The sequence below is a fragment of the Ictidomys tridecemlineatus genome, chromosome 6 (genome assembly GCF_052094955.1).
Source record: "Ictidomys tridecemlineatus isolate mIctTri1 chromosome 6, mIctTri1.hap1, whole genome shotgun sequence".
Lineage (NCBI taxonomy): Eukaryota > Metazoa > Chordata > Mammalia > Rodentia > Sciuridae > Ictidomys > Ictidomys tridecemlineatus.
The window spans coordinates 86641697-86664151 of record NC_135482.1 but is presented as its reverse complement, the minus strand read 5'-3'; the positions used below and the strand labels follow the sequence as shown (position 1 = coordinate 86664151).

Sequence of the window (22455 nt, the reverse complement as noted above, 5' to 3'; positions counted from 1 at the left end):
GGGCTCAATCTTTGGAATTCTTATCTTCTTCATCAACTTTCTCAGCTGATCTCTAGTTTCTCTTCTAGTTATCTCAATCTCAACTATGATTTTGAATAACATCTACATGATGAAGCCTCCAAAGTTATATTTATATTTAAACCCCTCCAGTGAACCCCAAGTCAATATAGTCAATATACCATCTTTATATCCCTTCAGATGCCTAATAGGTGGCCCACACATAACATTTACAAAACAGAATTTCTAATTATACTTCCGAAATTTGGTCCTCTTCTTAGCTACACTTGAAGATAAATCCTTGAAAACAAATTTGAACACTTTTCATTACTTTCAATGTATTTACAGTGTCCATAAAAGTACCACATACACAGTAGCCATGCAATAACATTTGTTGAAAGAATAAATAAATCATGGTGTATCCCTGCCCTTTGTTATTTCCCTGGTCAACACCAAGAATCATAAGATCTTTGTGTTCAATAATCTGGCCCACAGATTTTCTATTTTCATATTTTGCCACTAGTCAACCAGTGTTTTTACCTCAATTATGGTGACTTCCTTCAAGTTTCTCTATTTGTCATGCTGGTTTTATTCCTTGGTACTGCCAAGGCCAATGTCTTGGCTTGGCACCAGAATCACGAGGCACTCACAGCTTTGTAGGTTCAAACAGCAATTCTTTATTCCCGCTCTCACACCGCCTCCACACAGGTCCAGGGGCAAACACGTTCTGCCGTCTGCCTGCACAATTCACCTACCCCACGAGGCTATCTCCAAATCCCATTTTAATCTCACGAGAACAACGGGAACAAGCAGCAGGAACACCCTAATCCCAGCAATAATCTTCAACTTCCAACTTCCCTAAAACCCATTATCTTAAACTGGCAACGCCTTAAACTCAAGGAGCCGGTTACTTCCTCAAACCTGATCAGCTCTAAACCTGGATCCGCCTTGGTCCTTGAGCAAGGTCACCTTATTAAAGCATGCATGCAATGTCCCATCGAATGTCCTCTAAGCAGCATGGGGTATGCTTGGCAAGGAAATTTCGATGCGTCATTCCTACTTGGTAATGGCCCTCAGCATGGTACCTTCCACAGGGTTGTTTTCTCAGCCTATAACATTCTTATACTTTAACAGCCTTGCAAAATCATCTCAACCAACAAAAATCTTATTATGGCCTAAATGTTTCTCCTCTGTGCTTTCCTACCTGAAAATTCATGCCTCCATCACAGCACAAATGCATACGTTGTACTGTGGTTTTCCCATTCCCCATCAGAATGCCATGCTGTCTGTCTTGGTCATCTTGGTTTGGTATTTCTAAAGTGCAGCACAGAACCTAGCTTGGGGAATGCAATAAATGTGAGTGAATAAATGAATAAATGGACTCCTCCATCTACTGAATTTGTTCATATATGGAATCATAAAACAAGAAGTACAATAGATATATTCCTTCACTACAAATATGAATGAATTATTGGGCAGCAACACTTCACACTCATCTTTAAAGGAAGGATGACTGAATATTTGCTTTGAGAGGAGTTTATTTTATTCCTCCAAAGCAGTTCAAAGACAAAGACAAAATAACACTTCCTGGCATGGTCATTCTGTTTAGATTTTTAAAAAATCATGAATATATTCTAAGTTGACTTGAAAAAAAATATCAAACTTCTATGTGCCATATACTGAACTAGATTCATCATCTTGCAATTTTACAAACCTCATTTCTCTTTCTCTCCTTACCCACTTAAGGTTGAGTCAACTGTCAGATGGAACAAAAACTGTGCTTTAACTATACAAAGAATAGCAAATGCTCTGTCATCATAAGGTTATAGCCATATAAGAAAGTATGTGTAGTAGAGACTGGAAAAGTAATGGTATGCAGATCACCAATGTTTACTGAGCCCATACTATGACCTGGGGTATTGTTCTCCATGAGAAAGTTACAAAGAAGTTCATGGTTTGGGGACATCATGCAAATTGCTATAATCTCATTTGATAAGCAATGATAGCACCTCTTGCTCTGTTCCCAGTAGATAAATTTTTCAGGTGTCAGTGGCCTACTAGATTTCTGGGCCTCTAGGGAATGTGGAGAATGATAACTAAATTATTAATGGGAACTAAGATCATTTGGGGGGTGGAGAGGAGAAAGAGGTTTGGGTATGTAAAAAGCAGAAAGTGTCCTTCGCACCCAATTAACAAAAGTTCAGAGCCATGGTGTCTCTGAAACTTGGCAACAGCAAAGTCTTACTGAAAGAGCCAGTGTGTGAGGACAAGGTACCCAGTTGGCCTGAAGTGCTGGCATGGTTCCCAGAGTCTGCCACCCTTCTGTAGCCACTGCACTGGTATCTGCTCACACCTGTTCCTCACCTACCCAAAGCATCTTCTCCCAGAACCAGTTCCAGAAAAGACTGAGTCGTCAATTACTTCACAGGTAAAGTGATGTGAAGTGTTCAGTGCCCCTCTCCTAGGACCCAACACCAAAGGCTTATTCTTTCCTTTTCATAAAGGGCCAAAGTCTGAGAATCAGGTCTTTTACCCCTTCCAAGAAGATAAGGCAATCCATTACCTTCCATTCTTTCTGGAAATTCTCTACTTCCAGATACAGGCTTTCAAAATGGTAAAATAAAAGATATGTGTTAGGTTAGCATTCTTTAAAATCTATTTTTTAAAAAAGTGTGTGCGTGTGTGTGTGTGTGTGTGTGTGTGTGTGTGTGTGTGTATTTAAACCTCTTGCTTGCATCTAGGCAAGAAATTTGAACAATGCTCTTCTTGTATGTCTTGGTCCTGCTTTCTTCAGTATGAACATCAGTCTCCCAGCCCTTTCAGAAGAGGAACGACCCTTACTGCCAGCCACTTTACAAGATCCTTGCCACCCAAAATTTAGCAAGAGACAGATCCTTTCTTTCCATGAATCTCTGGAAAGGACTCTGAAAGGCTCTGCTTGGTCATATGTATGTTCCCCTAGACTAAAATTATATTCAGGTAGATGGGGTCACACACTCACTGCTACAATGTAAAAAATACGAGTTTATACTCAGCCATATGAGAGAGGTAACAATTCCTAAAAGGAAAAATTTTTGGCAGTCAAGAAATTAAATTTTTTTTCTAAAAAGATAATAGGTATGCACTACACTAGAAGAGAACACTAAAGTTGACTAGCAACAGTAATAATGTTGTTGATAGAGCAGAGAAGTTAAGTTATGGGGAAGGCTGACTTTTTAAAATGTTGATTTTAAAGTGCCTGTAGGACATTCGAATGAGGCAATCTCCTGGGGGAAAAACTGGGTCAGAAGCACAGAAGAAAGACATATGTTTAAAATTCATTTGTGTTAGGATACATCAGGGTGTGCATTAGCAACCCACTACAGTTCTTCAATGTGGAAGTTCTTTAGCAAAAAAAAAAAAAAAAGAAAGAAAGAAAGAAAAGAAATCAATAACCCATTTAGCCTATTTTCAACACATACATACAATATCAAGCATCCTAGAAACCACACCTCCCCAAGGGTCCCTGCACCCCAGACTTGCAAGCCTAGATTGCCTTGCCAGACCCGGCAGAAGGCTCGGACTACAACAACCAGCGTGCACCGCGAGGGGCGTGGGCGTGGGCGGGGCGTGGCACAGCCGCCAGTTCCAGCGGCCGGGCGGGGATCGGGCGGAGCCGTAGCTGAGTTGGCGGGGGACTAGCTCCCGGATGTGGAGAAGCTGGAGCGAAGGCGTAGGAGGAAGATGGACTCCTTGGAAAAGGGGTCCACCTCTGTCTGCAATCCACGGGGGCGGTCGTCCAGGGGCCGACCGCCTAAGCTACAGCGCAACTCCCGCGGCGGCCAGGGCCGATGTGTAGAGAAGCCCCCGCACTTGGCGGCCCTAATTCTGGCCCGGGGCGGCAGCAAAGGCATCCCCCTGAAGAACATTAAGCACCTGGCGGGGGTCCCGCTCATTGGCTGGGTCCTGCGTGCGGCCCTGGACTCGGGGGTCTTCCAGAGGTGCGCTTGTGCGAGACTGGAGGCGCGGTCTGGGCTGGGGTCGGGAGAGGAGACGGGCTGCTGGAGGGGGTTCCCGGGGCGTTGCTCCTGGAGGGTGTGATCGCTCCTATGAGGGGCGTGCAGGATCCGGGTGTTGGGGCCCGGGCCGAGAGCTCCGGAGGAAGGGCTTCAGCGCCTTCCTTGTTCCGTAGCTTGTAATAGCCATGACCTGAAACAGTTCCTGTCTCGCCCTTGAGCATGCCATACTTTTATAAGGGGAGATTTCCCCTACCTAACGGTCACCTCCAACCGGGTGGACCTCACTGGCAAAAGCAAAGGAGACCAACCCCCTGTGTAACATCTGTGTGAGCTCCTTTTGACGGAGGCCCTTGAGCAGGCTCCCCTGTTGCTCAGCCTTGATAACTGCTTGATGCTGATCCTCCTAGGGAGGCATCAGGTTCATGAGTGGAGTCCGATGTCAGGGCTTCCTAGTTTTAAGATCAGCTTGGAGATCCTTTCCTAACCTTTGAAAAATACCAGCTATCTGCTTGTGAGTCAGCACAATCTAGAAAGCTCCTTACATTTGTACGGATGTGAGAGACAGTGGCAAGGTATACAACTGGCTGTTTTATGTTTGTAAATGATTTTATTATATCTCTTGAACTTTGTCTGCCCTAAGGACAGTTTAATTTGTGCATCATTTAGAGACGTTGCCACATGCCAAATTGGTCATTTGTTGCAAGCTGATGTCATTCATCAAAGAAGAGAGATGAAAGTCTTTACCAAGAATGAATTTACACATAGTAGATGCAACCTAATTACACTTGAATTTGTTACTGAGAAAATGAAATTATTTTAATAATTAGCTGTTTTGCTTTTTAAGGAGATGTCTGCTTTCGAAGCATATTAATTTCCATGATTAATTACCCATATTACTATATGGATGAGTTTCATTTAACCAATTTCGTTTATGAGTGAGATAGATACCAAAAAGCATAAATTTACTAATTTTCTTAATGTTTTAACCCAAAGTAAGCTCTGGGTGGAGCCACACAAATAGGAGCTGGTGCTCAGAAGATAACACTAATGTAATAGGAAGTGTGCTAAGGAGAGATAGGGAAGAACTTGGGGGTTTGGTTCAATTCAGTAAACATTTCCTAAGGCCTCATTTCTGCCATGCATACAAGGGAATACCAAGATGAAGGGAATGTGGTTGTCCTTATGAAGTGTGCAGACTTTTGGACAGTTTTTACCTTTTTAGGAAGGGTACAAAGTGAGAAGTACTAAGATAAGGGAGTACATCCAGACCATAGTGGAAGAGTAAAATTTATAATACTAGAGATCAAAATCACACAGTAGATTGAGAATAAAACTATCATTTACATGGATTGCATATGTCAGAACACCACTTTGAAAATGATTTAACAAAAAAGGGTGAGTTTTGTTTCAGATACAAAAATTAAAAAGGTCAAAAAATGGTTCTTCCATTCAGCAAATATTTTTTAACTATCTATTATTTGGCAGACACTGTTCTGTGTCCTAAAGCAGGGGTCATAGCAGTAGCAGGAGGATCAGTCCCTATATGACTGTGAAAAGTCTGGTTCTGCTGCCATCCTATGAACCCAATACCTGAGGAGACAAAAGAGTGGAAGAAGAAAGAACTTAAGAGGTTGCCAGGTGGAAGATGGAGGTCTGTCTCCCCAATTCTATACTGTAAGGAATGCCACTTTCACTATAGCCAGATGAACTCTGGAATGGTCAGTTGCAGTAGTCAGTTTGCTTGATGTTGTTTCAATTGCCAGGCATTCCTGGGTCCTATAAACTTCAAGAAAGATTAGTGATCAGTGGGTCATATGACTGATATTGTTCTTTGATGTTTTCCCTTATTCTCTGCAGGCAAGACTGCCTCATTATTTGGAGAGTAAGACAAATAGTAAAAATCAGACTTTCTAGTGCTAGGAGTGAGTTAACCCACTTATCAGTTTCATCTAATTGCATGGAGCTTGTTTTACAATAAGGAAGGATGAGCAATATGCAGACATTAATATATAGTGTATCAGGTGGTCATCAATGATTTGAAGAAAAATAAAAGATAAGGGGATGGTGCACTCTATCACCAAAATTCTCAATTTCTTGGTTTTGGATAAGTTGCTCTTTTGTGAGGTCAAGATGATTGTACTGACAACTGCAAAACTATTCCCAAACCATTGCACCAAGCGTCTTAGCTCTATCATGGCTTCTAGCAGCTTAAGGCTTTGTCTCTAGCATGATTCCAGCCCCCCATAAAATGCCTGCTGAGAAGGTTTAATGCTGCCACAATGTACTATTTATTCCTGGAAAAACTTGGTAATAGGCTGATAGCCTTTGAACCCCCCTTTAAAACAGTTGCTTTAGAAAGCTTTCAATTGTAGAAACTTTCTCTGCCCTTTGAGATGTAATTCTGCCACCCCAAACTGCATCCCTCCCCCAAGGTCAAAAGCAAACATTCTGAAAGATAACTCAGTCCCTGTGGAAAAGATAAAGGCCTGGCTTTGGTGAATGCTTTTCTTCAATTTGCAATGTTGTCAGTTTTATAAAGAAAGAAATCTGCTTCTTCCCTAGATAAGCACCAATTAATAAATGCAAGTGAACCTTTACATGGACTAATCCCCTTGAACAACTCTCAGCGCCTTTCAAGTAGCATACCCTAGCCTTTGAAAAAGTCTCCAGGCTCATATTTTCTGGGAATTTGAGTTCAGTTTACACAGGATTCTTGCCCCTATTAAAATAGAGTACAACCTGTCCTCTCTACTTAAACTGGTAACCAGCTTTCTTTATCCTTGGACAGTACTCCTCAAATCCTTCTAGATTTAAGTGTTATCAGAAAAAATTGCTCTTCCTCAAACCTTTAGTAAAGTTCCCATTGGGTCTCATTGGGTCCTCTGCTTATACTAGAACCAGTTACCATCACAAGACTCTTGTATTGTTTATTGCGTCTTCCACTCTGGGGAAGCAATGGAATCCCCACTGAAGTACATGACAGGTCTAATAGGAAAATTAAGTCCAGTTAGCAAAAGTGAGGGGAATAGATTCTGGGAGTCAAAATACAACAAAATAGCCATTACAGTGTACATTGGAGATTTGTTTTGAAAGGATTAGAACACACATGTTTGTTTTAAACAATGATTTTCCTGTTTTCATTATAAAACGAATATGTACAGAATTCCATTAAAAAATGACTTACCTGTCAACTTCTTCTGTATCAGTTTCACTTCATTCATCTAGACTACAGTATAAACCCCTTGACTATAGGGATAACATTTTTCAACTTCTTTGAGTTACCTGCCATTTCTGTCTCCATACCAATATTAGAGATTAGAAGAAATGAAATCAGTCTTTCCCGTAACTAGCAAAATGAATATATTTTTAACTGCCTTCTCTAACTCACAATATCATGTAATAATGTGATTTTATTCTGTTTGGTTCTCATTGCTGCTTGCTGTGTGACTTCCATTCTGGGGACCTGGAAAGTTTAACTTGGGGTAACAGGAGGGACTATGACTACTTCCACCATGAAGGCTTTGCTGATCTCCAAATAGTCAAGTCTGTTTTCTCATACATAGCAACATGGTTTATTCCTTCATTTAGTGCCAGCAGTATTGAGAGTGGTAAGATCATAGACCCTGGAGTTATACTGTATGTATTTGAATTCTAGCTTCACCATATATTAACCATGTAATGTTTGCTTACATGCCCTAGTCTCTTCATCCACAAAATGGATTTAAATGTCTACCTTATAAGCTTGCTGAGGAGAACAAGTGAGTTAATGTATGTACAGGCCCATAGTGTGTGATCTAACATTTACATTTTCCTCTTGTAATGGAGATTTTTACAGTCTTGATCTCTTCCATGGACTATAGTTTCTTTGATTGTAAAATGGAAAATTAGTAATGATCTTCAAAATTCTGGTGCTTACATTCCTTGGCTTTGAAGAGTTAATGGAAATATGTTTTTATTCTGTATTTCAACTTTCAGCAAACTTTCTATAAAGGGACAGATAGTAAATATTTTAGGCTTTGCAGGCCAGATGGTGTCTGTTACAACCACTCAGTTCTGTGGTTTTATGTTGTGAAAGGAGGACACGTATACATAAATGAATGAGTGTGACTGTATTTCAATAAAATGTTACAAACCCAGCCTGAGGAGTGGGCCATATTGGGCCTGGGAAAACCACTGCAGATTAGATGAAAAACTTGTCATGAGTAGGTACAGTCTTATTTATCTTGATATGCTTTATTACTTTAGATCCTCAATTAAAGTGTGTTGATTTAATTTAATTGACTTAACTATGACTACAGGAGGACTTTGGCACATACTTCCTGCCTCCAACCCTTTTCTTTCTTCCTTTGACAAATATTTACCTTAGAAGGGAATTGAAGAAAATTACAGCTATGTGGTTTGTGGTTTTAGGGCTAGAAGAGACCTTGAAGATTATTTTGTTCAAAACCATGATTGACTTAATTGAGGCAAATTCTATGGCCCTGCTCAGAATCAAAACTAAAAATATTACATCTTTAGGGTTGCTAAATTTGCATACTAACTAGGATATTTAGCAGTCAAGAAAAATGCTGAGATAAAAATTTTCTTTTCATTTAGTGAAGTATTATTTCTAGAACTAACTCTTTAAGTACTTGGTTTTCAACAGTGATTCAGTAGTGTGTAAGTAAACCACAGAACAAATTGATCTTTAAAATCTTGCATAACATACTGGTGAAAATAAATTTTAGTTTCATTTCTAGGGTCTAGATTTATGACTCATGAAAGGCCTATGCTTTGTTATCCTAAAATGGCAGTTTACAATTTTCAATTTAGTTGATATTCCTGTTCATCCTGTTTGATATAGTATGCCTTCATTCAAGGCTAAAACCATTGACATTAGACTTTGACCCTTTATTTGATTTTAATATTATTAGGCGTGTTGGCACACATGTTTATTCTTTCCTCTTTGTGCATTTTATCTAAACCAAAGGAAGTTTATCTATTCACTTATTCCCTTTCACAATGATTGTTGTGTTTTTAGGTGTGCATGTGGATTGCTGTTTTTATATTAACAGTGCCATTGTCTTATATAATGCATACAAATTAGGCATTTGGACCTCTGAAGATTTGAAAGTAGAACTTCAGGTTTCAATAGATTTCAGTATGAAGATTAAATGAGACAGTGCCCATGTTTCTTTATTACCATTCCTGTTTTTTAGTGTTTTTAATTACTACCATCTATTAAATGTTTATTTTGTGGTAAATGGTTTATATTTAATCCTTATAACAACTATGTGAATGGAATAAAAGAAAAAATATATATGTGTACATATGTGGCAAAGACTATAAGCCATTGAAATATCTGGGCATAATGTCAGTACTAAAATGTGGCTAGAGTAATATTCAGATTTTTCTTTCTGGCAGTGGGACTCAGTGAAGGTACAGAAAACAACTTAAGTACAGATTAGTTTATATCCTCAAAAATAGCATTTATTTATTTGTTTGTTTGTTTGTTTGAAGGAGTACCAGGCAGTGAACTCAGGGGTATTCCACCACTGAGCCACATCCCTCCCCCTTTTTTTTTTGTATTTTATTTAGAGTCAGGATCTCACTGAGTTGCTTAGCACTTTGCTATTGCTAAGGTTGGCTTTGAACTTTCGATCCTCCTGCCTCAGCCTCCTGAGCGAGCCACTGGGATTATAAGTGTGCGCCACTGTGCCTACCCCAAATAACATTTTTATTCTTTGTTTTTACCTAATAAAGTCTAAATATACCACTATGAAAGTTGTAATTAATAGTGTTGAGTTAAACTCTCCTGAGCCTCTCAAGCCAGGGCCCATAACCTATTATTATCAATGGCTATAACTTGATTCTTTGTTCAAACTTCTGCATACTCATCGTTGCAGAAATGATTCATTGATAAAGTAGGGGGGGAAAGTTCAGTTATCTGATTTGGGCCTAGAATTGGGCGTATATTCTAAGCTTGAAACTTTCAGCTTTATGACTTGGCTAAGCCAAGCCATGTTTTTCTTAAGTTTATTAAAATATTTCATAAAATATTTTGAATTTGGGGAATAAGAATCAGGATCTTCTTTTAATTTCTTTAGATTCGACATCTAGTGGTTTTTTGCATAGTATATCTAGTTTTATAGAACTATATTACCTAAATAATAATTATATATAATACATAAAATGATAATAATATATAATACATAAAACAAATTTTTTGAGATATAAATGGAAACATTTAGTATAAAATTTTTTTCAGATATAATATACATGCAAAATACTTAATAATTATTTATATTACTCTGAATGTTTAACATTATTTTAATGGTACAAAAAACAATTCTAACAATGTGTAAATTGTATTCTAGGATTGCAGAGCTCCTTTTTATTGTTCGTGATTTCTTTTTGTTGATGTGACAATTTAATTTTTTTTTTTTTTTAATATCTGAACAGTGTGTGGGTTTCAACAGACCATGATGAAATTGAGAATGTGGCCAAACAATTTGGTGCACAAGTTCACCGACGAAGTTCTGAAGCGTCAAAAGACAGTGCTACCTCACTAGATGCCATCATAGAATTTCTTAATTATCACAATGGTATGAGTCTGGATACTATTCAAAATTTTATTTAATTTCTAACTTATCATCTCACAAGACTTGTTTTAACATCTGAACTAAAGATCTTAGTTTGCTTGCTTGCCAGAAACTTTATTCTGATATCCTTTTCATTTCTTTTGTCTTCTTAAGAGGTTGATATCATAGGAAATATTCAAGCTACTTCTCCATGTTTACATCCTACGGATCTTCAGAAAGTTGCAGAAATGATTCGAGAGGAAGGATATGATTCTGTTTTCTCTGTTGTGAGACGGCATCAGTTTCGATGGAGTGAAATTCAGAAAGGAGGTAATCTTTTATCGGTCTTTATTTTAGCTCATTTTACTGAGAATAAGGTGTTTTGGGGACTGGGGGTGGGTACCACGGATTGAACTCAGGGGCACTTGACCACTGAGCCATATCCCCAGCCATTATTGTATTTTATTTACAGACAAGGTCTCTGAGGCTGGCTTTGAGCTTGTAATCCTCCTGCCTCAGCTTCTGGTGCTGCTGGGATTACACGAATACAGCACTGTGCCTAGCTGGAGAATCAGTTTTCAGTTGTTTTTTTTTTTTAATATATTTATTTTTTAGTCATGGGTGGGCACAATATCTTTATTTTATGTGGTGCTAAAGATAGAATCACACATGGTAGGTGAGCACTCTACTTCTGAGCCACAACCCCAGCCTGAGAATCAGTTTTTATATATAAATATTCTTTAAGATTGAGAAGAGTTAAAAAGGGAACAATGACATAATTAGTTCTAAATCTTTTTATTGAGGCAATTTCTTTGTTTTTTTCTTTATGATTAGACTTTCTAATCCTCTATTGCTACTTGTCTTTTTGAGGCAGACGTCATTTTTATAGATCAAATACATTTTAGATAAACTGCATACAAAACATATGCAAATAAAAAGCATTTGTCAAAAGAGTTCTAGAAAATCTCAAGAATAAAATTCCCCAAATTTGTAATTCATATGTAAGACGGGTTTAATGGGAGCCTGATTTCTAGTCAGATAAATTAACAAAATATTTAATAAAAAAACCAGAGTCACTAACAAATAGGTAAATGTAGAATACTTGGGGGAAAGTAATGTGATTTCTCTTAGGTACATTGACATTTGCTGACTTTCAAAAGCCAGCCTGTCTCTATGTAATATATGTCTTAAAAATAAGATAGTAATGAAGGTAGTGAAACTGGACAAAGTACAAAAAAAGATAATCAGGAGTATATATGAGATATAGATAGACTGAAAATAATAACTTTTCAATCTCAAATTATGAATTTTATCAAGACAATATATATCAATAAATATATTTACTTTTTTATTCAATAGACATTTATTATTTTCTCTGTGCCAGATTCTGTTAGGCTTGCTTGCCAATATAAAAATTTAAACTAATTTATCCAATCTACAAATAAAATCTAGGAAGGAGCTATTAAATCTTAAAAAAACAAAATTTTTAATCAAATCAAGAAAACCCAAATTCAAATTGGATTTTGAGGTTTATACTATATAAAAGTCCAAGAAATATCTAGATTCAATAGGTGACAATTTCATAAATTGTCACCTATTGAATAAATATATAAATAAATATTTTTTAAGAAAGTCAGGAATATTTGAAGAAATGTCTTTGAGCATTAAGAATGCACGCTAGGAACAATATCTTTGTCTTTTCACATGATATATTCCCTGACACCACTATAAAATAGAATACTGATAGGCAGTTATTCTAAACCAGACTGGCATTTCTGTTTTCTTTTTAAATTTTTTCTTTAGTTGTAAATGGAATTAATATCTTTATTTTATTTACTTATTTATATGTGGTGCTGAGGATTGAACTCAGTGCCTCACATGGGCTAGACAAGCTCTCTGCCACTGAGCCACAACCTCAGCCCCAGTCTGGCATTTCTTAATGATTCTTTTGTTCCTTGTTTATATAGTCATTACGACTAAAAGTCCTAGTAGTTTAATCAGTACCTTAAAAATTATTCCATTTTATTTTCTATAACATATTCTTTTTTAGTTGTTACTCTATATCTGCTCTATCTGGTAGCCACTAGTACTGTTAATGCTTGAAATGTTAACAGTGCCAAACTCAGGTGAGTGCTAAGTATAAAATACATATTGCATTTCTAGATTTGGTATGAAAGAAGTGTTACAATATCTCAATAATTTTTATACTTATTACATGTTGAAATTGTAATATTTTAGTTACATTGGACTAAATAATATGTACTGTTTTTGTTTGTTTGTTTGTTTGTTGTTTTTATGGTGCCGAGAATAGAACCCAGGGCCTTCCACATGCTAGACAAATAATCTATGACTGAGTCACACACCCAACCCAGTAAAATGTACTATTAAAATTAGCTTGGTTCCTTTTATTTCTTCACAATGTAGCTAGTAGAAAATTTTAAATTACTTATGTGGCTCACATTGTATTTCTAATGTACAGCAGTGCCCTAGAGAGTATACTTCATGCCTTTGTTACAATCTACCCTGAACTAGTATTTTATAACTTCATCAATAATTGAAAACCTCACACCAGTATATTTCTGTTTATGCCCTTTCTTTTGTACTTTTATTGAAGCAGTCTATTTCAACATATATTTTAATGCCATAATACATTGTTGCTATATTTTAACAACTAAATCTTTTTTAAAATTGTTAATAGTCATTTATCTTTCACCTGCATATTTATATTTTTCTGTAATTTTTCATTTCTTATATTTGCCCTTATTATATAGTTGTAACTGCTGGTGACAAATTCAGCTTTTGTTTATCTAAAAATGTAATTTGCCTTTATTTTTAAGGATACTTCCATTAAGTATGAAATTTTTATTGGCTTTTTTTTCCAGCATTTTAAACTTGCATTTTTATGATGTTCTTCTGAAGATTCATCTTTAAGATATCTCATTATTTTCTACCATCTGTGTTTTTTAAATAATAAATCAGCCATCATTTTGACTATTGTTTCTCTGTAATAATGTGTCTTTTTTCCTCAAACTGCTCTCAAAAATTTCTTTTCATTTAGTTTTCCACACTCTGACTCATACTTTTCTTTGGAACTCTCTGAACCTCTTGAATCTATAGGTTGATATATCTGTTATCATCACTCAAAAATTCTCAGCTGTTATCCCTTCAGATTTTTTTTTTTTCTGTGACATTTCTGGGACTCCGGTTTAAGAAATTTTAATCAATTATGTTGTGTACGCAATTCTGTTGGTCAGTTCTTTACTATTTATTTATCTGTGCTTGATTTTGAGCAGTTTCTTAATGACTTTAAATTTTTGAGTTTATTGATCATTTCTTTTGACTTGTCTGATGCATTATAAATTTTATCCAGTGAATTATTGGAGACACTGTGCTTTTGTTTTCCTTCCTTCTCCTTCTCCTCCCCACCCCCTCTCTCCCCTTCTTTTTAGTGATTCTATTCTCTGTTGAAATTTTCTCCCTCTTTATGCATTTTTTATCTTCTCTAGTTTTTTTAACCATATTTATAATAGTTATTTAGGAGACCTGGATTGTAAATTCTAGCATCTGGGTCATATATAGATCTGTTTCTATGACTATTTTTCTCTTGATTGCGAGTAATGTATTTCCGCTGCTTCTTGAGAGACTATAGTATTTATTTTCTCCAGAGAGGACATAATAACTTTGATTCATATATAAGTTGGGTATCTTTAAACTATAATTTCAATTCGCCTCCTAGTGCAGGTACCTTATCAGAAGATATATTTTGAAAATACTGTTGATATCTACCTACCGACTTTTGCTAATAGGACTTTGGGATCTAAGCACCACAGGATCGCACCCTGTCTTCCAGCCCATTCCCAGCTTCCCATGCCACACAGCACCCTCAGCAGAAATCTTGTAGAGGGAATCATTGGGTAAGCTAGCTTTATTTAGGATTCCCAAACATGGGACTTGGATTTGGACGACAGTTTGCTACTAAGTTTACAGGGCCATTGAAAATTCTTCTAATTTTTTCTTACCCTAGCAGAAGCCATCTCATTTGCCTGCTTGATCCTTCTCTTACCTTGTCCTCTCTTCAGCAAATAGCCCCATGAAGAAAGCAGCCACTGATTCTAGAAAAGACTTGTTCCTCTTTTTCACTCCAGTGCCTATAATGCTTACAACCTGTAGCTATTCAAAATCTATTTGCTGAGTTTTTTCCTAGATTATATTAAATACAGGTGAAAAAGAACAGAGATTGGTTTAGTTAGTGAAGTAAATAGAGGTTATTACCAGAAACTTTACACTTAGAACTAGAGGCTATTACTAGAAACTTTACAGCCGAAAGAAAGATGTTGAAGAATTAGCAACTATTAAACACACACACACACACACACACACACAGATGTATACCTATACATATATAAATTAGGAGGAAATTCATTGAAAAGGTAAGGAAATATCTATATACCAATACCAAAGGCTTAATTTTTTATAATGTGTTGTCATCATTAATGTTGATATTGCTAAGTCTTCATTATCAAGCATAATAATGAATAGGTGTTTCATATAGTTTTAACTACTGATAAAATATTTAATATATAACCATTCTATCAATTTAAATGTTTCAATAAGTTAATGGGAAAAATCCTGTTTTCTGAATAATTCTGAAAAGAAATTCTTCAACCACATTAAATAAATAACACAGATGCAAACAATAAAAAATAAAGGGCTAAAATTCTGAATGTGGTATTTTATGATAAGCTTAGTTTTTTCAAAGTTAGTTTAAGACAGCTTTTGATGTTTTCCCAAAGCATTATGTTTGTATAAATATCTTAAACCTTGATTATTCTACAATTCCTTGTAAAATATTTTTCAGTTACTATGAGAAAGCAAAGATATAGCATTAGAATTGTTGGATATTTTGTTCCTTTAAAGAAGTCCTTTTAGTTAATTATCTAGATAAAGAAAAAATGACATATTTTTAGTTCATATTAATTTTTATTTTTTTAAGTTACCAAATGAACACTTTCTGTATCCAAAGCAATATGGACTGACTATAGCTTTTTGTTTTTAGTTTGTGAAGTGACTGAGCCTCTGAATTTGAATCCAGCTAAACGACCTCGTCGACAAGACTGGGATGGAGAATTATATGAAAATGGCTCATTTTATTTTGCTAAAAGACATTTGATAGAGATGGGTTACTTACAGGTTTGTACATTCATTTTATAAAGTCCTTTCAAACCCTTTCATATGAACACATTGAATTCCAGGGAAGAAGTCTGGCATGGTTGCTAAAAGAAAGTAGCATCCCCCAGAGGAAAGGCAATAGCTGACAAGGTTTATCATTTACCACATTTATTCTGCAGGTTTTCCCCCAAAGTGATATTTGGAGTCTATTTAGTAAATATAAAAGGAATTCTGTTCCAACTATAATATTAAGATAAAAAATGAATCAAGTGGGCTGGGGTTGTAGCTCAGTGGAGAGCACTTACCTCACATGTGTGAGGCACTGGATTCGATTCTCAGCACCACAATAAAAATAAAATGAATAAAATAAAGGTCCATCAACAACTAAAAACAATTAAAAAATGAATCAAGTACTGAATGTTTACATGTGTCCTGATATTCACATGATTCCATTCAGAATTGTTTGTAATACATGTTTGTGGTACTGTTAGGTAGGTTGTGGCTGTACAGATGAATGATTTCTATTACTTTAAAAAGAGAAAATAACCAATATAGTAGATGTGAAAAAAGACAAGCCTGGAAGTCAAGAACACCACATTCTAATGATCTTAACCTTGAATATATCATTTTTATCTGTTCTGTCTCATTGCTGTCATTTTAAAACTTGGGGATTGAATATCTGTCTCATTTTGGGTCCTACATGGTTGCATCATATATTTGTAAAATGGTTAATTTTAATAGCTGTTATTTATGTACCACTTAAATGTACCAGTGACTATATGAACATTTTACTTGGTAATTTATGTAATCTGCACAGCAGCTGGATGAAGTAAACGTTTCTATACCAGTTTTACCTAGAAGGAAACTTTAGTTCTCAAAAGTGAAGTAATTAACTCAAGGCAGAATAGCTAGTCAGTGGGACTGTCAGGCTTTAGATCTATGTCCTTATGTTACTCAAAAAAATAGCATTAAAAAGGGATTGGGGACTGAGAGTAAAGCACATAAGTGAGGCTCTGATTTCAATCCCCAGCGCCAATTAAAAAAAAAAAAAGATAAGCCTCATCACTCTACAGTAAAAATTCGAATATGACTTGTGCTCTGAAGAAAAAAAGGAAAAGCATTTTTTCCAATCTTCTGGATACTACATAGGCAAAAGTAGACTGTACAGTTAAGTTCAGGTATTGAGGAAAATTAGATTTGACATAGAAAGATACCATCTTCCATGAACTCTTTTCTAAGGAGAACTTTGATCTAACCCTTTTCCAAAGTGTGGAGCAAAGTAATGTTTCTCATTATAACAAGATTCATAAAAAGACTAACAATTCTGGAAAAAATGAAATTTTCTAGTAATTGATCTGATCATTCAAATAATTACTGTCAGAGAAAGGCCCCTCCTCTTACTCCCATACCTCAGAATCTGTCCCTGCCTTGGCCCACATGTAATCTGGAAAACTGTTTTCCAATTCTCCTCTGTGGCTCAGTCATCCAAGACAGTACTGTACAACAGGTAGTACTATTGTCCTCCCTGTCCTGCCCCTTAGTTGCAAGTTGGAACAGAAGTTCTGAAAACCTTTATATTGCTTTTGAATGATGATGGAAGAGATCTCCAGAAAAAAAGGGGAATATTTTAAGGGATTTTTTAGAAAATCCCTGTGGTAACAATCCTGGAGAATGGCTGTGATTTCTTTTTTCAATCATAAAATAGAAATCTTTTTGAAGAAAAATGGTACTTACATATTAAAGGTTATTAGTTTTGTGTGAGCTTTGCTTTCTAAAAAAACAAATAATTTGTGGTATCTTATTTATTTTACTGGGTTATTTCTTTTTCTTAGTACTATAGAAATTAATCCATTGTTCTATATTTTAATACAGTTTATGTGATCATATTAAAAACAGTACTCATGACATTTGTACTGTGTTTAGGGTGGGAAAATGGCATACTACGAAATGCGCGCCGAACACAGTGTGGATATAGATGTGGATATTGATTGGCCTATTGCAGAGCAAAGAGTATTAAGGTAAAAAAAAAACTTGGATAATCTTTGTACTAGAGCCTAAAATTATTTTTAGTAGATGATGTTTAATTATGCATCTAGACATCGACTTCTAATACTCCAAACATCTTAGGGTCTCAGGAACTAGTTTGTTCATGTGGGAAAGTTATGCCTTTAGATGACTTGTTCAGTAAACTTAGAAACACATAATCTGGTTAGAACACACTGTGTATAGGTCTTGCACTGTAAGTCAAAGTGTATATTATATGTTAAGTAAATTTGAAGAGTAATACTTGAATAATTGAATGGAGCATGAGGATTCAGTTACTGGTGCTGGCCAGATGAGAGGGAGTGATTAGTACTGCATTTGTACTCATAGGTCTATTTTGGTTTCTTTTAGATATGGCTATTTTGGCAAAGAGAAGTTTAAGGAGATAAAACTTTTGGTATGCAATATTGATGGATGTCTCACCAATGGCCACATTTATGTATCAGGAGACCAAAAAGAAATAATATCTTATGATGTAAAAGATGCTATTGGGATAAGTTTATTAAAGAAAAGTGGTATTGAGGTATGTGCTCCCTGAATGTAGCATTATTTTATAAGATTTTGATTCAGGGTTAAAGAATATGCAAGGAATTAAGAGATTTAAATTTTTAGTATTAATTATTAAAATAATCTTAAGTTTAACCTCACATGCCTAGAAAATTATCACACTTTATTTTTGGATGAGTAAAATTGAGATTTTTTTAATCATCAAATAATATTTTTTTTATTTATTCAGTGAGTGTAATTTATTCAGTAAGTGTAAATATACTGCTTTTAAATAGGTGCTAACTAGATTATTAGAAATTGCCACAGGATCTTGGAACAAGAAAGATTTCCTAACTAGTTTTGGCATTTAGGAAAGGGCAAATATCTTGTGGATTTTTAAAATGTAGCATGTTCTTTTTTTTTTTTTTTTAAGCAGGATTTCAGACACCTTTATTTTTGGCCTCTGAAATATGTTACTTCAAGGAAGTCAGCTCCTCCCTAAGTCCCCAGCATCCTCCAACAGCCAGCAGCCTGTCATTTCTCCTGCCCTCAAGGAGCCCTGAACACAACCTGCATGCAGGCTGCAGCTGGCCCATTCCAGGCAGCACACTACCAGAACTTGCTGCTGGTCCCTCCTAGGAGTCAAGCAAATTATACTTTGCATTAAAAAATGTAGTATATTTTTATGAATGAAATTTTTAATTAGAAACAACTTAGTCTTTATATTTTTTTAAAATGAAGGCCAAGTATAATTCACTAGAATTCTTAAATATGTGTTACTAAGCAGCACAAGAGAGATTATGTACTTTTCTCTTAATAAATTGAAGGACCAGAAAATGTTAGATTAGTATCAGACAGTGTGTATTGTATTTTGTACCTGTGGGTAGAATCCTCTACACTGTCTTGCCTTTGTTGGGCTTTTAGAAATAAAATAAGCTTTGTTTTAAAGTATCATCATTTTCAAATGACAGTTGATTTTACTATAATTAGTCCTTCAGAAGGTCAAAAGACTACTCATCTGTGATAGATTATTTACAAGGCCTTATTTTATTATGAAAGATTTCTGTTTCCTTTCTGATTTTTCCTAAATGTTTTGTGTTTTTGTTTGTTTGGTTTGGGGTTTTATTCATTTCAGGTGAGATTCATCTCAGAAAGGGACTGTTCCCAGGAGACACTCTCTTCCTTACAGCTGGATTGCAAAATGGAAGTCAGCGTATCAGACAAACTGGCCCTTGTAGATGAGTGGAGAAAAGAAATGGGCCTGTGCTGGAAAGAAGTGGCATATCTTGGTTGGTGTCTTTTATACAACCTTAGTAAAATGGACCAGGATTTATTTTTCAAAAAATAGAATAATAGGAAAGAAAATTTCCTAGATTAGTTTGATTATAGGGAAATAGCAGCTTTCTTGCACTGCTGACGAAAGTTTTAAATTGGGGAAGCCTCAGCAACTTAGTGAGACCCTATCTTAAAATACAAAGAGCTAGGGATGTAGCACCACGGTAAAGCGCCCTGGGTTTGATGCAAAAATACCAACACTTTTTTTTTTTTAATTAGGGTTTATAGTTATACATAGCCAACACTTTCATAAGTAAAATTTCCTTGCAAAGTTTAGTTCAAAGACTGAATTACACACACAAAAAAATACTGACTTTATTTTTCATCATCTTTCAGTGAAAACAGCTCAAATTTCAGTATATTTTATAACAAGAAAAATATTTCAGTGAATATAGAGCAAAGTTATATTAGTACTGTTTTGTCTACAATATAGTAATAATTAAACTCGGAATGGTGAATCTAAAGTACTGGGAGTTGTAAAATTTATCTTACCTAAAAAGTGAGGTTGGGTAGAGGGAGAAGAAAGAAGAAGCAAAAGGGGGAAAGAAATGATGTAGTCATGTCAGTGTGATTTGGTATTTAATTCTTTGATGAAAATGCTAATTCTTCAATATATATGGATACAAATCAAAAGAACTATTACAGATTAAAAGAGGCTAAAGATACACATTAAGAAAAATGCATTATGTGGGCCTTATTTGACTCCTAAATTTAAAAAAAATGAAGCATAAAAAACAATTTTGAGATGATTGGAGATATTCGAACATGGTTATGAGGTGATATTGAGGAATTACTGTCAATTTCGTGAGCTTGATAATATGTCACGTAATATATTTAGCTTTTGGAGATAACTGCTAAAGAGTTTTTGGGTAAAATATTTCTAGGAATACCTTTCTTTTCCTCTGCCCAAGGAAACTAGGAGGAGGGAATAGAAAAAAATTAATAAGTGATTCCAAAACACTGATAATAATTCAGTATAACTTTAGATTTCTTACATATGGTTGAAATTTTCCTTCATAAAATGTTGAAATAATTTGTCATACATAGAATTTCTAATGATTATGTTTATGGCAGGCAGAAAGAATACTCTAGTCTCTCCCTGTCCCTGATAAGAGTTTCTTTTTAATTGCTTACGATAAATCTTAGACCTCAGTTACCCTTTAAAAGATTCATTGCTCTGTCTAATCTTTACGTAATTCCTAAGGTCTTAACTAAAGTTACCAGTTCTCACTTGTTTGCATTTTTAGCTAGAATATCCTATGTCTCACTAAATGTTCAATTAGTATTTATTTTACTTGATAGGAAATGAAGTGTCTGATGAAGAGTGCTTGAAGAGAGCGGGCCTAAATGGTGTTCCTGCTGATGCCTGTTCTGCAGCTCAGAAGGCTGTTGGATATATTTGCAAATGTAATGGTGGCCGCGGTGCCATCCGAGAGTTTGCAGAGCACATTTTCCTACTGATGGAAAAGGTTAATAATTCATGCCAAAAATAGAAATTAGTGTAATGTTGGTAAAAAAGAATACAGCCTTCTTCAGCCACTTTGCTTTTATTTTTGATTGGGTACAATTCCATGGTGTAATGTTGCAGAAGGTGTGATTTGATTTGTGATAGATCTTAATGCCTTTTTAAAAAGCAAAGTCATCTTAAATTATCATTCCAAAATCTATGAAATAATTGTGCCCTACTTTATCTTTATGCAAGAAAATTATTTAGAAATTGTTCACAGTCTTTCTTAGATTTTTAGAAAATACAAGTAAGAAATCATCAACATTGATTTTGTATTGTACCCTGGAAAACTGTGTATTTGTGAGCTTTAATGATGCTGGGATTTTATTTATTTGGAGACTGTGTCTGGCAAGAACACCCTTCTGTTAATTAATAAAATTACATTTCACAAACTTGATGAAAATTGCCTTATTATAAAAGACATTTATTTCTTCTTAACATTATGTGCAGTCTTAGTAAGAAACAGGCTACTGGATGCCAAGTGTAAAACATAAATATCTGAATAAATGCATATATCATGATGGTTATATGTTGATTTGAAGAAGGCTAGATTAAATCATTTGCAGTTACCTCTGTGATAATGATAATTTTGTGTACTATATTCAGCTATCATAATTTTGTGGCCAACACAAATTGTTCCTACTTGATTGGATTCCAAGCATGGGACATTATCTCATAAATGTAGGCAATTAACTGATAAATACATTTCCTGTGGAACATTTACATCTCTTTCTACCAAAAGAAGAATTCCTGTTTTTTTTAAAAAAAAAAAATCAGTTATACATAACAGTAGCATGTATTTTGGCAGAATATATATAAATAAAGTATAACTTATTCTATTAGGTTCCCACTCTGGCAGTCATACATGATGTGGAGTTGCCCTGGTCATGTATACAAATACAAGGCTAGGAAAGTTATGACTAATTAATTGTCTTTTCTTTTCTCCTCCCCTTCCTTATTCTTTGTCTAGTCCAATCTATTTCTATTATTCCCCTCCCCAAACTTCCATGTTTTGGATTAGCATCCACAAACCAGAGAGAACATTTGGCCTTTGGTGTTTGGGGATTGGCTTATTTCACTTAGCATGATAGTCTCTAGTCCCATCCAGTTACCAGCAAGTGCCACAATTTCATTCAAGAGGAATTCCTTTTAAACTCAACAAGAAGCAAGCCATTCATGCCAAGCTTTCCAGGAAGTTGTTTTCCTGTCAGGACTTGGATTTGGACAATTGAGGGTCTGTTCTTACAAAACAGAGATAATTTCAAGGAAAAAAGAACCATATCCTACCTTAGTTTCCTTTACATCTTGTCCTGGTTTTTCTCATGTTTCTGGATTTTCCCACTGCTGACTTTTATTTTCT

General features: G+C 35.4%; 1 protein-coding gene across 1 annotated transcript; it reads left to right on the top strand.

Moving 5' to 3' along the window:
• The first annotated feature begins 3626 nt into the window (after positions 1–3626).
• Cmas (cytidine monophosphate N-acetylneuraminic acid synthetase) lies at positions 3627–21487 on the top strand. Its single transcript, XM_005328903.5, has 8 exons — positions 3627–3977; positions 10437–10579; positions 10730–10885; positions 15612–15745; positions 17648–17742; positions 18119–18290; positions 19389–19542; positions 20891–21487. The coding sequence occupies exons 1-8, from the start codon at positions 3721–3723 to the stop codon at positions 21079–21081; spliced, it is 1302 nt and encodes a 433-aa protein (XP_005328960.1). The 5' UTR covers positions 3627–3720; the 3' UTR covers positions 21082–21487.
• Positions 21488–22455: the final 968 nt, after the last annotated feature.

Bases quoted from the DNA above. Each gene is read 5' to 3' on its own strand.
- Cmas (XM_005328903.5), top strand. From the start codon at position 3,721: ATGGACTCCTTGGAAAAGGGGTCCACCTCTGTCTGCAATCCACGGGGG. The intron at 10,886-15,611 runs GTAATCTTTTAT...TTTTGTTTTTAG, and splicing joins GAGTGAAATTCAGAAAGGAG to TTTGTGAAGTGACTGAGCCT. The intron at 19,543-20,890 runs GTTGGTGTCTTT...TTTACTTGATAG, and splicing joins GAAAGAAGTGGCATATCTTG to GAAATGAAGTGTCTGATGAA.